We start from the raw sequence: 12,322 nt of genomic DNA on the forward strand, positions 1-12,322 counted from the left end.
TTAATAATTCACGAAAATAATTATGTACATGTAGAGGATCTTCTCGTTAGTTTCAATTTATGCACTACCCAATTCAATTCTTTGGTTGTGTATTTTATTTAAATTATTGAAATGATTTTAAAATTAAACTAAATCAATTTATATACAAACTAATTCACAAATAACATAACTAATTCAACCAAAATGACTACAACAAAATAACATAAGTAATTCACGAAAATAATTAATTATTTTCGTCCCAACAAAATAATTAAACATAATGACTACAACCAAAATGAATATACAACCAATAATTAATTATTTTCGTCCCAACATAAGTAAATTCCATCCCAATAATTAAACAAAATGACTACAACAAAATAACTACAACCAAAATGACTACAACAAAATAACTACCCAATTCACGAACCCAATTCACGAACACAAGTAATTCGAATTAAACAATTTCACCAAAATAATTCACGAACCCAATTCACAAATTTAAAATCAACGAAATAGGATACTTACTTGATTTGAAGAAGAAGCCATGTGTATGCCTTCGGACGTTGAAAAAATCGTGAATGCTCTCCTTCAAGTTCAAAAAAAATGATTCTCATTCAAACATGGACAAACAAGAAAACAAATAAAAAAAAAAAAATTCATTCCAATTTACCTTCGGTTTGGAATGCTCTCCTCTTTCTCAAAAATTTACCCGATGCTCTTTCTCCTCTCTCTCTCTCTTTCTCGGCTGCCTCTCTCTCTCACTCTCTCTCAAAAAATAAACTGATGCCGTGAATTCAAAATGGAATGCGGCTAGGTTAAAAGTTCTAATTCTTATACATGTAAATGGGTTTCTTGGTCAAACAAGCCTTAAATTGCCTTGTGAATTTGAGATACAGCCGTGTATATCCCCCCAATAAAGCTTCCGCGATTCTCGCCTATCTGTATAGCCGTATGCATTGTCCAATCACCCTTTAAGCTTATAATTAAAAAAAAATAGGTTTTCGTGTATAAATAGAAGAAATAGTAGTAAATTAAGGGTAAAAAATACGAATATTATATAAAATGATATGAAAAATTATTTTAAAGATATTTAATAACTTACCCGCCACTAAAGTGTAGCCGTCCGATATAGCCGTGAGTATTTTCTTTCACACGGCTACGGCAGCCGGCTACATATTTCTGGCGGGTACTTGGTGTTATGGTGTAATATGTTTCATTGATTCATAATATATGATATTTTAATTTTTTTATCCATCATTTGCTATTATTTTATGTGTTACAATATTAATTCATATTCCAATCAAATAAACTAAATAAATTTAGACTTATTGAGTTTATTTTGTCAATCTCCTTCTCGTGAATTTACTGCAAAGAAGAAATAGACCCTATAAAGCTGCATTGTAGCCGTATGAATTGTCCAATCACCCTTTAAGCTTATAATTAAAAAAAAAATTAAGTTTTCGTGTATAAATAGAAGAAATAGTAGTACATTAAGGGTAAAAAATACTAACATTATATAAAGTGATATGAAAAAATATTTTAAAGACATTTAATAACTTACCCGCCAGTACTTAGTAGCCGTACGCTGTAGCCGTGAGTAGTTTCTTACCCACGGCTACGGCAGCCGGCTACATATTTCTGGCGGGTAATGGGTTGTAAGGTGTATTATGATTCATTGATTCATAATATATGATTTTTAAATTTTTTTATCGACTATTTGCTATTATTTTATGTGTTACAATATTAATTCATATTCAATTATATAAATTTAGACTTATTGAGTTTATTTTGTCAATTTCCTTCTCGTGAATTTACTGCAAAGAGATTGCCCCCTATAAAGCTGCATTATACCCGTGAATTGTCCAATCACCCTTTAAGTTTATAATAATAATAAAAATTAGGTCTGTTTAAAAATTTTAAATCAAGATTATTATGAAACTAGAATTTTTTTTAAAGCTAATTAAGTATTTACCCGCCTGTTAATCCTAGCCGGTCACAGTAGCCGCTGGGATCCATTTCCAGCCGGCTACGTCTAACGGCTACGATTAACAGGCGGGTAATTGTTGTATTAGCTTCAAAAAAAAACTTGTTTCATAATACACTACATTTAATTTTTTTTCAACTTTCTTATACATGTTTAATAACATGAATACCTGTCTTTATTTTTTCGAACTTAAGGCATTTAGGGTTACAAATAATGCCATTTCCTCAGATTTAGAGTCATATTTAACTACCTCTCTTACACATTTTCTTACACAAGTGTACTTGTGTAAGAAAAGTGTAAGAACTTTTACGGAAAACGATGCAAACCTATCACCATCAATTGCAAAGTGGGTAGTTTTATAAGACATCTTATATGGGTGAGTAATTTTGTAAGATAACTAACCAAAGTGGGTACTTTAAATTCCATCCCTTATTTATATTTTATGAACGGAGAAATATAAAAATTCAAAGTAAATAAGATTAAGAAAATGGTAATAAAATATTAATTGTGGCTATCCGAAAAGAAAAAAAAAAGGAGTTTGTGGCATACATTTGGCCTTAAATTTGGCAACCTTGTTCACCAAACCGGGTCCCACTTGGAAGTCTCTATTCTCCCAAAACCCAATGTATACTTTTGTTTTCTCTCTCAAAAAAGCAAAAATAAAAATACTAATGTCACAACTGCTGCCTTAATTGGTTTTTTTTTTTTTTTTTTTTTGAAGAAAACTGCTGCCTTAATTGCTGAAATCTTCTTTCTCACGCTTTCCGTCAAATTCCGTTCCTCGTTTTCAGTTTTCTCTCTCCTAAGAATTTCGTGCAGACCAACTGTGGAGAAAGCGAAAGGCTCTGTGGCGTTGGAAACATTGGAAAAGAGAGTGATTGTGGAAAGTGAAGTGTTTTCTTTTGATCATCGGAAATTCTGTTTGATTTTGTCTTTGTGGAAGACGCGATTATTGGGATTTTTCCAGTGGTGAGATGTGGACTGGTGTTGATGAGCTGTGGGCGTCTAGTATCAGCTGTGCTTCTTGTTGTTCCGATAGCGAAGGGTGAGAAATATCAAGTTATATTCTCCTCTTCCAATTTTTTTTATTTTATTTTTCCAAGTTCATTTTCCCGTCTCGAATAAAACCCTGAGAATTTCTTCTTCTTCATGCGTTTCTTCCAATAATTTCGAGTATTTCGGTACATAGGTCGATTTCTACGATTATTAGTATATGGTGAATTTGTGGAATGAGTTTGGGAAATTTTTATGGTAACTTTTTAGGTAAGAATTTCTGGTTTTGAATTTGACTCACTGTCACTTTTTTATGCTTGAAGTTTCTTGTTTATTTCTGTTTTCTCTGAGTCCATGCTGCCATATTTTGCAGTGTGAATAATAGTACATTCCAGTTCTGTTTGTGTTAGCTGTTTTCTGAAGAAGTCTTCCCTGCAGCTTGTGTTCATGATTGTTTAGTGGGAATTAATTTGTTTTTAGTTCGATTCTATGCTTGTTCAGATTCCCTAGGGAGTTGATGCGCTATGAGGAATAAGAAGCAGATTGGAGAAGAACGGAGTCATAGAGCCCGTACTAGGCTGGGAACGATAATGCAGTGTCTTTGTTCTGGGGAGCAGTTACATGCAATTGAAATGGTCCCTTCTTTAGCCAAGGATAGTTCAGCTAGTGTTCATTCATCGCAGCCTGGAGAAGCCGAAAGGAAGCCTGATATCGGCAACATCGAAGAGGCTGAGACATCACTGCGAGAAAGTGGATCTTTAAACTATGAGGTCCTTCTCTAATAATTTTGATGCAAATCTTTGTCCATTCTCTGATAGAGTTAAGGTTGTTTAAGAGGCAACGGAGAGAAAATTTTCTTATGGAATTACTGGAAAATCAAAGGAAAAGGAGAAATCCTTAAAAAAGTTTAAAAGAATGCTGTAACCAAGCCCAAAGTTCTAATTAAGGTACAGGGTTTTTGGAAACAAACCACATAATTGGCCCACTCCTTTATTCTAGTTAACTATCTAAACAAGGTAAAGAAAGATTGTTTAAATCAATTATTTTGATAATTATGGCAACAACATAAGGAAAGATTCCATGAGATCTTCTCCTCTACTCCATCAATCTCTAACATCCTCTTTATGTTTGTTTCCTTTATTTCTTGGGCTGAGGTTCCTCAAAGTTAGACCATTGCTTTGAGGATAGTCGGTGTGCTTCTTCATAATAACTACTTCAATCGCAACTTGACAATGTGTTGTTTTCTGCTACAGGAGGCCAGAGCATTGTTAGGGAGGTACGAATATCAGAAAGGAAACATAGAAGCAGCCCTACATGTGTTTGAAGGGATCGATATAGCTGCTATAACTCCAAAGATGAAAATCACCCTTTCAGTAATGGGAGAAACTCATAGAAGACGACAACATAATTTTGCAGCCCCTCCAATGTCCATACATGCAGTTAGTTTGCTTTTTGAAGCAGTGTTTCTAAAGGCGAAATCGTTACAAGCACTTGGGAGGTATAAAGGTATATCATCCATTTATTTTTGTTTGACCACATGTAGTATCTAGCAAATAATCATGGCTTTTGTACTAGTCTATAATTGTCGACTAAGTTTTGGAAACTTATTTGGTGTTTTTATTGATTTAGTTAGCACTCATTTGGTATAATGTATTTCATTTCCAGTACCGATCATGACCTGTGAATTTGCAGAAGATTTTGGAATAAAGGAAGCTGCTCTCACTAAGAAGCGACATACTGCTAATAAAAGAGAACAGTGTCGTCAACTTTTAAAATGAGTTCCCACCTAACGGTTCCTCAGATTTATTTGTCTAGCATCTGTATTGGAAAGCTATCACTTTTTGTGTTCATCTTTTTCACAGTTCCTAAACTTGTGTGTTTCAGAGAATTGAGAATGAACTATCTTTTATTGAGTTTGCTTATGTAAAATATCAGTGTAAAATCTTTTCATATTTTAATTAGTTAGTTTTCTTAAGTTATTTTCTGGTTATAAACCTTTTCAGTAGCGTTCTGTTGTTCTATGATGTTTACTTGTGATTTCAGTTCATATACTTGTTGTTGCTATCAAAGGTGGATGAAAAATTGTGGAGAGAAAATAAGCCTTCAAGCTTATTTCTCAGCTTATTGTGAATAATAATTTGAGTCTTTCCAATCATCTTTGCAGAAGCTGCTCAATCATGCTCAGTTATTCTGGACATTGTTGAATCATCATTACCAGCTGCCTTGCCTGAAAACTTTGGTGCTGACTGTAAATTGCAGGAGACTCTAAATAAGGCTGTTGAGTTGCTTCCAGAATTGTGGAAACTTGCTGATTCTCCCCGTGATGCAGTCTTGTCATACCGTCGGGCCCTTCTCCATCACTGGAACCTAGATGCACAAACTACAGCTAAGATCCAAAAAGAGTTTGCCATTTTCCTTTTGTACAGTGGAATCGAAGCCATTGCCCCAAACTTGAGATATCAAATGGAGAATTCATATATACCGAAAAATAATATTGAGGAAGCCATTCTTCTTTTGATGATTCTTTTAAGAAAAGTTTCGCTTAAGAGAATTGAGTGGGATCCTTCAATTTTAGATCACCTTTCATATGCATTATCCATGTCTGGTGGACTAGAGGCTTTAGCTAATCAAATCGAAGAGCTCCTTCCTGGAGTTATAGATCGAAAGGAACGGTATCATACTTTAGCCCTCTGTTATCATGGAAAAGGTGATGACATGGGGGCCTTGAATTTATGGAAGAAAATTTTGAAAACTCAAGTGGATTCGACTTATTTATCATTTTTGATATTCATTTCAAAGATATGTGGGGGGAATCCTAAGTATGCTGGCGAAGGGATTAATTTTTCTCAGAGTGCAATTGACAACTTGCATGGGGGATGTGATCAGTTGATGGGTGTTGCCCAATGTATGTTGGGCATTTCACTATCAACATATTCTAGGTCTGCTGCAACTGACATTGAGAGAGTTCAAAAACAGTCCAAGGCACTTAAATCCCTGGAAATTGCTGGAAGAGTGACAAAAATGAAGGACCCTTTCATTATTTACCATTTATCTCTAGAAAATGCTGAGCAGAGAAAGCTGGATGCAGCACTTCATCATGCAAAAAACTTTCTTACATTGGAAAGCGGTTCTGATATTAGAGGATGGATCTTGTTGGCTCGAATATTATCTGCTCAAAAATGTTTTTCCAATGCTGAAACTATCATAAATGCGGCATTAGACCAGACTGGAGTATGGGATCAGGCAGAACTGCTGAGAAGTAAAGCTAAGCTCCAGCTTGCTCAGGGTCTAGTGAAGGAGGCAATTGAAACTTATTCTCAGCTGCTTGCTGTGCTTCAGGTGCAACTCAAAAGTGTTGATTCAGTGAAGAAGCTTAAGGTATGTATTGTCACTTGTTTGACATACATCTAACAAATTTAATGGTCCTTGTGCTATAATCCCTCCGTCCCACAATTTAGTATCCATATTTCTATATTAATCCGTCCCCCAATTTAATATCCCTTTCTATTTTTGGTAAAAGTACTCCACATAACCCTATAAAATATGAGCCCCTTACTCCACTTAACACTCTCATAAAGGTGAGATCCTTATTCCACTCACAACACACTCAACCACTTTATTAAAACCTGCGCCATTCTCAAATGGATACAAAATTGTGGGACGGCGGGAGTACGTTATTTGTGAATGATTGGAATGATTGTTTGTGGAATTTAATGGTACATGTAACCTGTTTGCTGCCAAAAAGGATGTTTACTAACATGAGCTCTTTTCACTATTTAAGAAAGCTTATAAGAGCTCGGAGACTGTGCTTATGTCCATGCAAACAAAGTTGTTTCTTTTGGTCGACTGACTAAAGAATATATTGAACTCATATATGGAGCTTAATTGCTTTGAAGTGTTTAGAGGTTTAACAGTGCCCTATCTAGATTCACCCGCTCTGATGATGGCCAGCTTGACTTTGATGTAGAGTTGATATTTTTCGTTAACTCCTTAAGGCCTTCAAAAGAAACTGTAGTGTGGAGTTTAAATAGTCTGGAGAGAATTGTGTTTAGGTAAATTACACTTTCCAAGTGGCCTTTTCTTAAATCCAAGTTATCTTTTGAGGCAGCTTTCCTAATGTTGGGAGAAATTTTTGGTAAATCCTGTTAGAGACTACAATAGAAACATGAGAACCAAAAATTCTAGTGATTCAAGTACTCATTGATACGGCAGAGAGATTGTGCTTGGACATAGTTGAAAAGTGTTCAACAATTATGCAGTGGAAACCGTCATATTATGGCGAAGTTATTTGTATTCTAGAAACAACAAAACTAGGTTGACTTGAGTTGAAAGCTTAATCCAATCTGATGAACAAAAGTTTCCAGAATTTGCCTACCTAATGGATTTATCTAAAGGTCTTTAAGTTGTGTGATACATGGAAGATAATTTTAACTGCCAAGATACACATACACACAGGATGGTATATATCATTGGAAGCTGGATAAAGATGTCTGTTCAGGTCTATCTATGAGAAATTGAGAATAGAACCCTTGTTGTAAGAAAATTCTATAGTATTATGTGTATGTCACATAAGAGGAAGTATGCGTGACTGGCTACATGGATGAACCCATATGTTCTTTTGAAAATCTGTCCATGTAGGATATCTAATTGTGCCTTATAATATAATTTGTTATCATCCCCATCTTAGTACATTATTGACCTTGTTCTTAACTCTGATTTTTATAAACCATTGAGTTGCTCTTAACTAATTGAGAAAATATGTCCTTATGTAGGATATGAGGATATCTAATTTATTGACTAATTGTAATTGTGCCATATACTACAATTAAGTATCATCTCCATACTATGAGACCTAGTTCATAGCTCTCAGCTTTACAAACTATTAAGTCATTTTTAAACCATTCATTAAGACCAGCCCCACGGCCACCTGCCTGCCCCCATCTTCTGAGTGCTAAGACGTAAAATAAATAGCATCCATTGTGATTTGCAATATTCAGCATGTTCGCAATAGCTTTATTCTCCGACTCTTTTGACAAGCCATTAGATGCTGTCATACTTCAGATAAATTATATCATGCTTCAATCTCCTGCTTTGTCATTTTCATTATTTCAGACTACATGTTTGGAAAAGATCGGATAATACAATATTTATCACAGTGGCCACATTTTATGAACATTGGAACTGTGGAGATATTGCGTTTGAATTTGATTATGCTTTATTGTAATCCTTCTGCCATTAACTTAAATTGTCAGGATGGTTTGGTGTTATCATTGGATATACATGTCAGGAATTTCTCTTATTGTACATACTTGTATGCTAATTTATCTTATCCTTCCATAGCTGGTCCATGGGTTGTTTGATGAAAGCCCTTCTTTATCAAATGACAGGAGAACCGAAACCATATCAAGAACTTAGAGCTGGATACATGGCTTGGTTTGGCTTCCATTTACATCAAATTGTCTCGATGGCATGATGCTGAGCTCTGTCTTTCAAGATCTGAAGCCATTACTGCCTTTTCTGCCTCCAGGTGGCATGTCACTGGTAATCATGCTTGGCCATTTATTTATGTCAAAATCCTTTCTCATTTACAATTCATCTTTTACTGGCTCTTATATGTGGAACAACACACTCTATAGCCACTATCAAAAGGAGAACATATAAAAGAACCATTCCAGGATTTTGTCTGATCAGTTATGCTTTTACTATGAGCAATTTATGTGAAGAACATGTGAACTTGTCCGGAAGTCCATGGCCCTGTATATTTGATAAATTTATATTTTAGTATCCAATAGATGGAAGTATATCAGAATACAGTAGTTTTATTTCTCTAATAGATGGAAGTATACACTTTTGCGGATATGATGTTCTATCATAACACCCTGTTGTGGTTGGTCAGAGTTTATGGTTCAACATCAACCTAAATGAACAGTTACAGAAGCCGTTTTCTTTTTCCTTTCTCTTTAGTACTCCCTCCGTCCCACTTCACTTGGCGTAGTTCTTTTCGGCATGGTTATTTAGGAGAGCAAGATTGTAGTGTAAAGGTGTGTGGGCCCAAGTCAAGTGTAGTGTAAAATGATACCATTTAGGAAGTAGGCCAAGTCAAGTGGGACAACCCGAAAAGGAATCCAAGTCAAGTGGGACGGAGGGAGTATCTCTTTTGGAAATAAGAGGATTTTTCTTAAAGCAAGGAACAAGACAACTTCATCGTTTGAGGAAGTTACTATCTGATGGCAGATTGAGAGAGCAAGCGAGGCCACCTTTTGACGATCTCGAAGAGCTAGTTAGCTTTAGAAGTTCGTAAAAAAGTCTTTCATGAAGGAAACTCTATTCTCTAGTTTTTCTTGGTAAAGCTGATGGCCTTTAGCAATATGAAATGGGAAGCTGCAGGATAGTATCTGATTCTATGGTGATGGAGGAAAACTACTCCAAATTTTTAAGAGTAACTTTTATTTTGTCAATGGGTGTAAAATAATACTCCCTCCGTCCCGCGGATCTTGAGTCAATTCTTTTCGGCACAGGAATTAAGAAAATAGTATTTAGTGTGTTAAGTGTGGTAGGTGAAAAAGTGAAAAGGTGAATAAAGGAGAATTTTTTTGCCATATAAGGAAATGACTCAAGATTCGTGGGACGGAGGGAGTAGTTCTTTAGACATTAAGGACCTCGTGGTTTGAGTGACTTTTTCTTCAAATGGTCTAGAGGTTTTGCTTGCTGGTGGCGAGTGAAGATAAATTGTTAAATGGCTCTATCTTCCACATCAGGGCATTATACTAGGGAATTCATTTCTGGATATTAAATGCAGGTTTGCTTCACGAAGCAAAGGGTGACGAGAAAGAAGCGCTGAAGGCATACTCACTTGCCCTGGAAGTTGACCCAATGCATGTCCCAAGTCTTGTCTCCAAGGCTAAGGTTCTGAGAGGTGGTAGTTGCAGGTCTCCAGCTATCATAAGAAGCTTTCTGACAGAAGCTCTACGACTCAATCGTACGAATGCATCGGCTTGGCATCAGCTAGGCCTGCTTTACAAGGATGAAGGAGGTAGTTTATCAGCTGTGGAAGCTGCTGAATGTTTCGAAGCTGCTGCCGTCCTGCAGGAAACTGAACCCGTCGAGCCATTCAGATGACGTTGTTCTGTATTTGTGAGTATCCTCTATACACTGTTGAGTAAAATAATTGTATCTGTTCCATTTTCGAGGAGAAAAAGGTAATACAAATACAAGTTTTTGGGTCTTGATAGTTTTCCATTTTCTTCAATGGGATTGTGATGTGAGCAGTGAGAAATCCACTTCTGTTTGAGCATGGCAGTTGAGATTTTATTTGTTTGCCTTCGTTTTTCATGAACATGTTCTTGATTTTTTGTTACTAATTTTTATTTTATGGTATTCCATCCTGTGCAATTACACACGCAGGGAAGGATTTTGGTTGCTTCGGTTCTATCAATAGACTACTTCAGTTTTTTATTGGGTTAAATGCATTCAAATATACAAACTTTTGGGTTGACTTCCATTTTGTAAGTAAATTTTTAATTTTCTTGGAAGATTTATGAACTTTACAAGTACTCTAATTTTTCTACGATTTTAAAGAAGGACGATTTGTTGTCTGGTGATTCGAATACCTTATATTCAATTAGAATTTGATGTTTTGCGAGAAGATTAGGAAGAAAAAAAAATGTCTTCAAGGATAAATGTTTTTAGTTTGTGAAAAAATGTCTTGAGATTTTATTAAAATTAAAGACAAAAAGAAATTCCTTTAAAATAAAATCGTTCCCGCTCAAACGTGAAAATTAACTGCCATGTGGATGGCACTGTCAGTTTCACATTTTAATTGGAATGCAAATCGTGGAAAAAATAAAGAATTTATAAAATTCATAAGACTTTTTTCTTCTTCTTGAAGTTGACAAACACGATCAGTTTTTATCAATTGTGTTAACATAATAGAAGTGTCAGTAGCACTACGAATCTCAATATCTTCATCCTCGATCGTGTCTCCAAGGAAAAAGAAAAAACACAAAAAACAATAACAACAACAATTTTGATCTCAATATTGTTTAAGAGGTCATCTGCCAACGTTTGAACACCTCATTTCATGATGATTACATTACATATGATATATGTAGATGAAAACTGCTTAATTCTCATTAATTCATTCATCTGTGTGCAACTAGACATGAAAATTTAAAAGTGAAATACCGTCGTTTTCATTCATCCACTTGCTTATTTGTGTGTTGGATGGCTAAACGAGAGCGTTTGATGGATTCTTCGCGCTCGAGTTTGAGTTGCTTCTTGAAATTCTTGATGAACTTGTCTGCTTGTGTATTCACATCCTCTGCAATCAAGTGCCTGTGTCTGTGTGTCGTGGTTTTCATGTAGATATCATCTTCTCGGCGTTGATCCATTTGTTTAGTGATGATGCTTAACTGCGCAACTGCGTGTATTTATAGTTCAACTTCTTTTCTGGAGCACATGTTTTTCGCGTGCGCGAAAGCAGGTGGAACAAGCTAAGAAACAAGGAACAATCTAAAGGTTTAATGGAAGGTGATTAGGAAATGGTAGTTGTGTGTGAATATAAGAATTTCAGATTACTTTATTGCCTGCTTTATTTGTTCTGCCATGTTTGTTTATAGTGAAAAGGTTAAGTTATTCAATATTCTTCTATGCAAGTTTTTTGAATTTTGGCCCATCCATTATTTAATAGCTGTTTATTTTGCCAATTGAGTGAGTATATGTATATATGATGAAATTATTAATTTGGTCAGAAGTAGAATAATTTTTAGCCATATATAAAATTTTCTATTTTCTTCAGGTTTATCTAAAATGACAGTTTAGTTTTGAGTTTTGATACGCCATCTTATAGTATAGTATATTTATGTTCCTTTTTTTAAAGTACATTTATGTTTATTCATATATTTTCTTAATAATTGACCTAAATAAAATATTTTGTTAACAATCCGACAGGTCGTACGGTAAAATTTATGCTAAATAGACAAGAAAACAAGAAATTACTAGGCCAAGCAAACAAAAGTTATTAATCTAAGTCATTATCACTAGTGGAGGTCAAAGGTCTCAATTCAAGTCCATGGTCTTTTAAAATAGTATGTGTTTTTTCTTTTCTAAAAAAAATATTTTTTCTATTAAAATAAATTAAAAGATAAAAAAATAGAATTTGCATAAAAGAATTAATATACCCAATATTACTAGGAAATGAGAAGATTAAAAAGAAATAAGAATTAAAACAGTCACCTCTGAGCAAATCCTATACCAACTAGTGTATAATCCGTCAAATTTCAATAGAAAGTCACTCTATGTGATAATTTATAATCATTTTACGTTGTGTTTAAGGTCATATTTAATCAATATTAATTATCGAAA

At 34.8% G+C, this 12,322-nt stretch overlaps 1 protein-coding gene across 5 annotated transcripts; it reads left to right on the forward strand.

The window, feature by feature from the left end:
• The first annotated feature begins 2,551 nt into the window (after positions 1 to 2,551).
• LOC131014265 (protein NPGR2) lies at positions 2,552 to 10,310 on the forward strand. Of its 5 annotated transcripts, none has more exons than XM_057942177.1 (6): positions 2,552 to 3,011; positions 3,461 to 3,729; positions 4,213 to 4,465; positions 5,124 to 6,337; positions 8,347 to 8,500; positions 9,759 to 10,310. In XM_057942177.1, the coding sequence occupies exons 2-6, from the start codon at positions 3,484 to 3,486 to the stop codon at positions 10,076 to 10,078; spliced, it is 2,187 nt and encodes a 728-aa protein (XP_057798160.1). In that variant the 5' UTR covers positions 2,552 to 3,011; positions 3,461 to 3,483; the 3' UTR covers positions 10,079 to 10,310. The 5 variants fall into 5 exon arrangements, with proteins under 5 accessions (XP_057798160.1, XP_057798161.1, XP_057798165.1 ...); XM_057942178.1 differs by having other exon boundaries at positions 2,558 to 3,025; XM_057942179.1 differs by having other exon boundaries at positions 2,639 to 3,229.
• The last annotated feature ends 2,012 nt before the right edge of the window (positions 10,311 to 12,322 follow it).

This window comes from Salvia miltiorrhiza, chromosome 3 (assembly GCF_028751815.1).
Source record: "Salvia miltiorrhiza cultivar Shanhuang (shh) chromosome 3, IMPLAD_Smil_shh, whole genome shotgun sequence".
NCBI lineage: Eukaryota > Viridiplantae > Streptophyta > Magnoliopsida > Lamiales > Lamiaceae > Salvia > Salvia miltiorrhiza.

What these genes read in the sequence shown, in the direction of transcription:
- LOC131014265 (XM_057942177.1), top strand. Translation starts at nt 3,484, where the DNA reads ATGAGGAATAAGAAGCAGATTGGAGAAGAACGGAGTCATAGAGCCCGT. An exon ending in GTGGATCTTTAAACTATGAG is followed by an intron (nt 3,730 to 4,212) that starts GTCCTTCTCTAA and finishes TTTCTGCTACAG; the next exon opens with GAGGCCAGAGCATTGTTAGG. An exon ending in ATTCAGTGAAGAAGCTTAAG is followed by an intron (nt 6,338 to 8,346) that starts GTATGTATTGTC and finishes ATCAAATGACAG; the next exon opens with GAGAACCGAAACCATATCAA.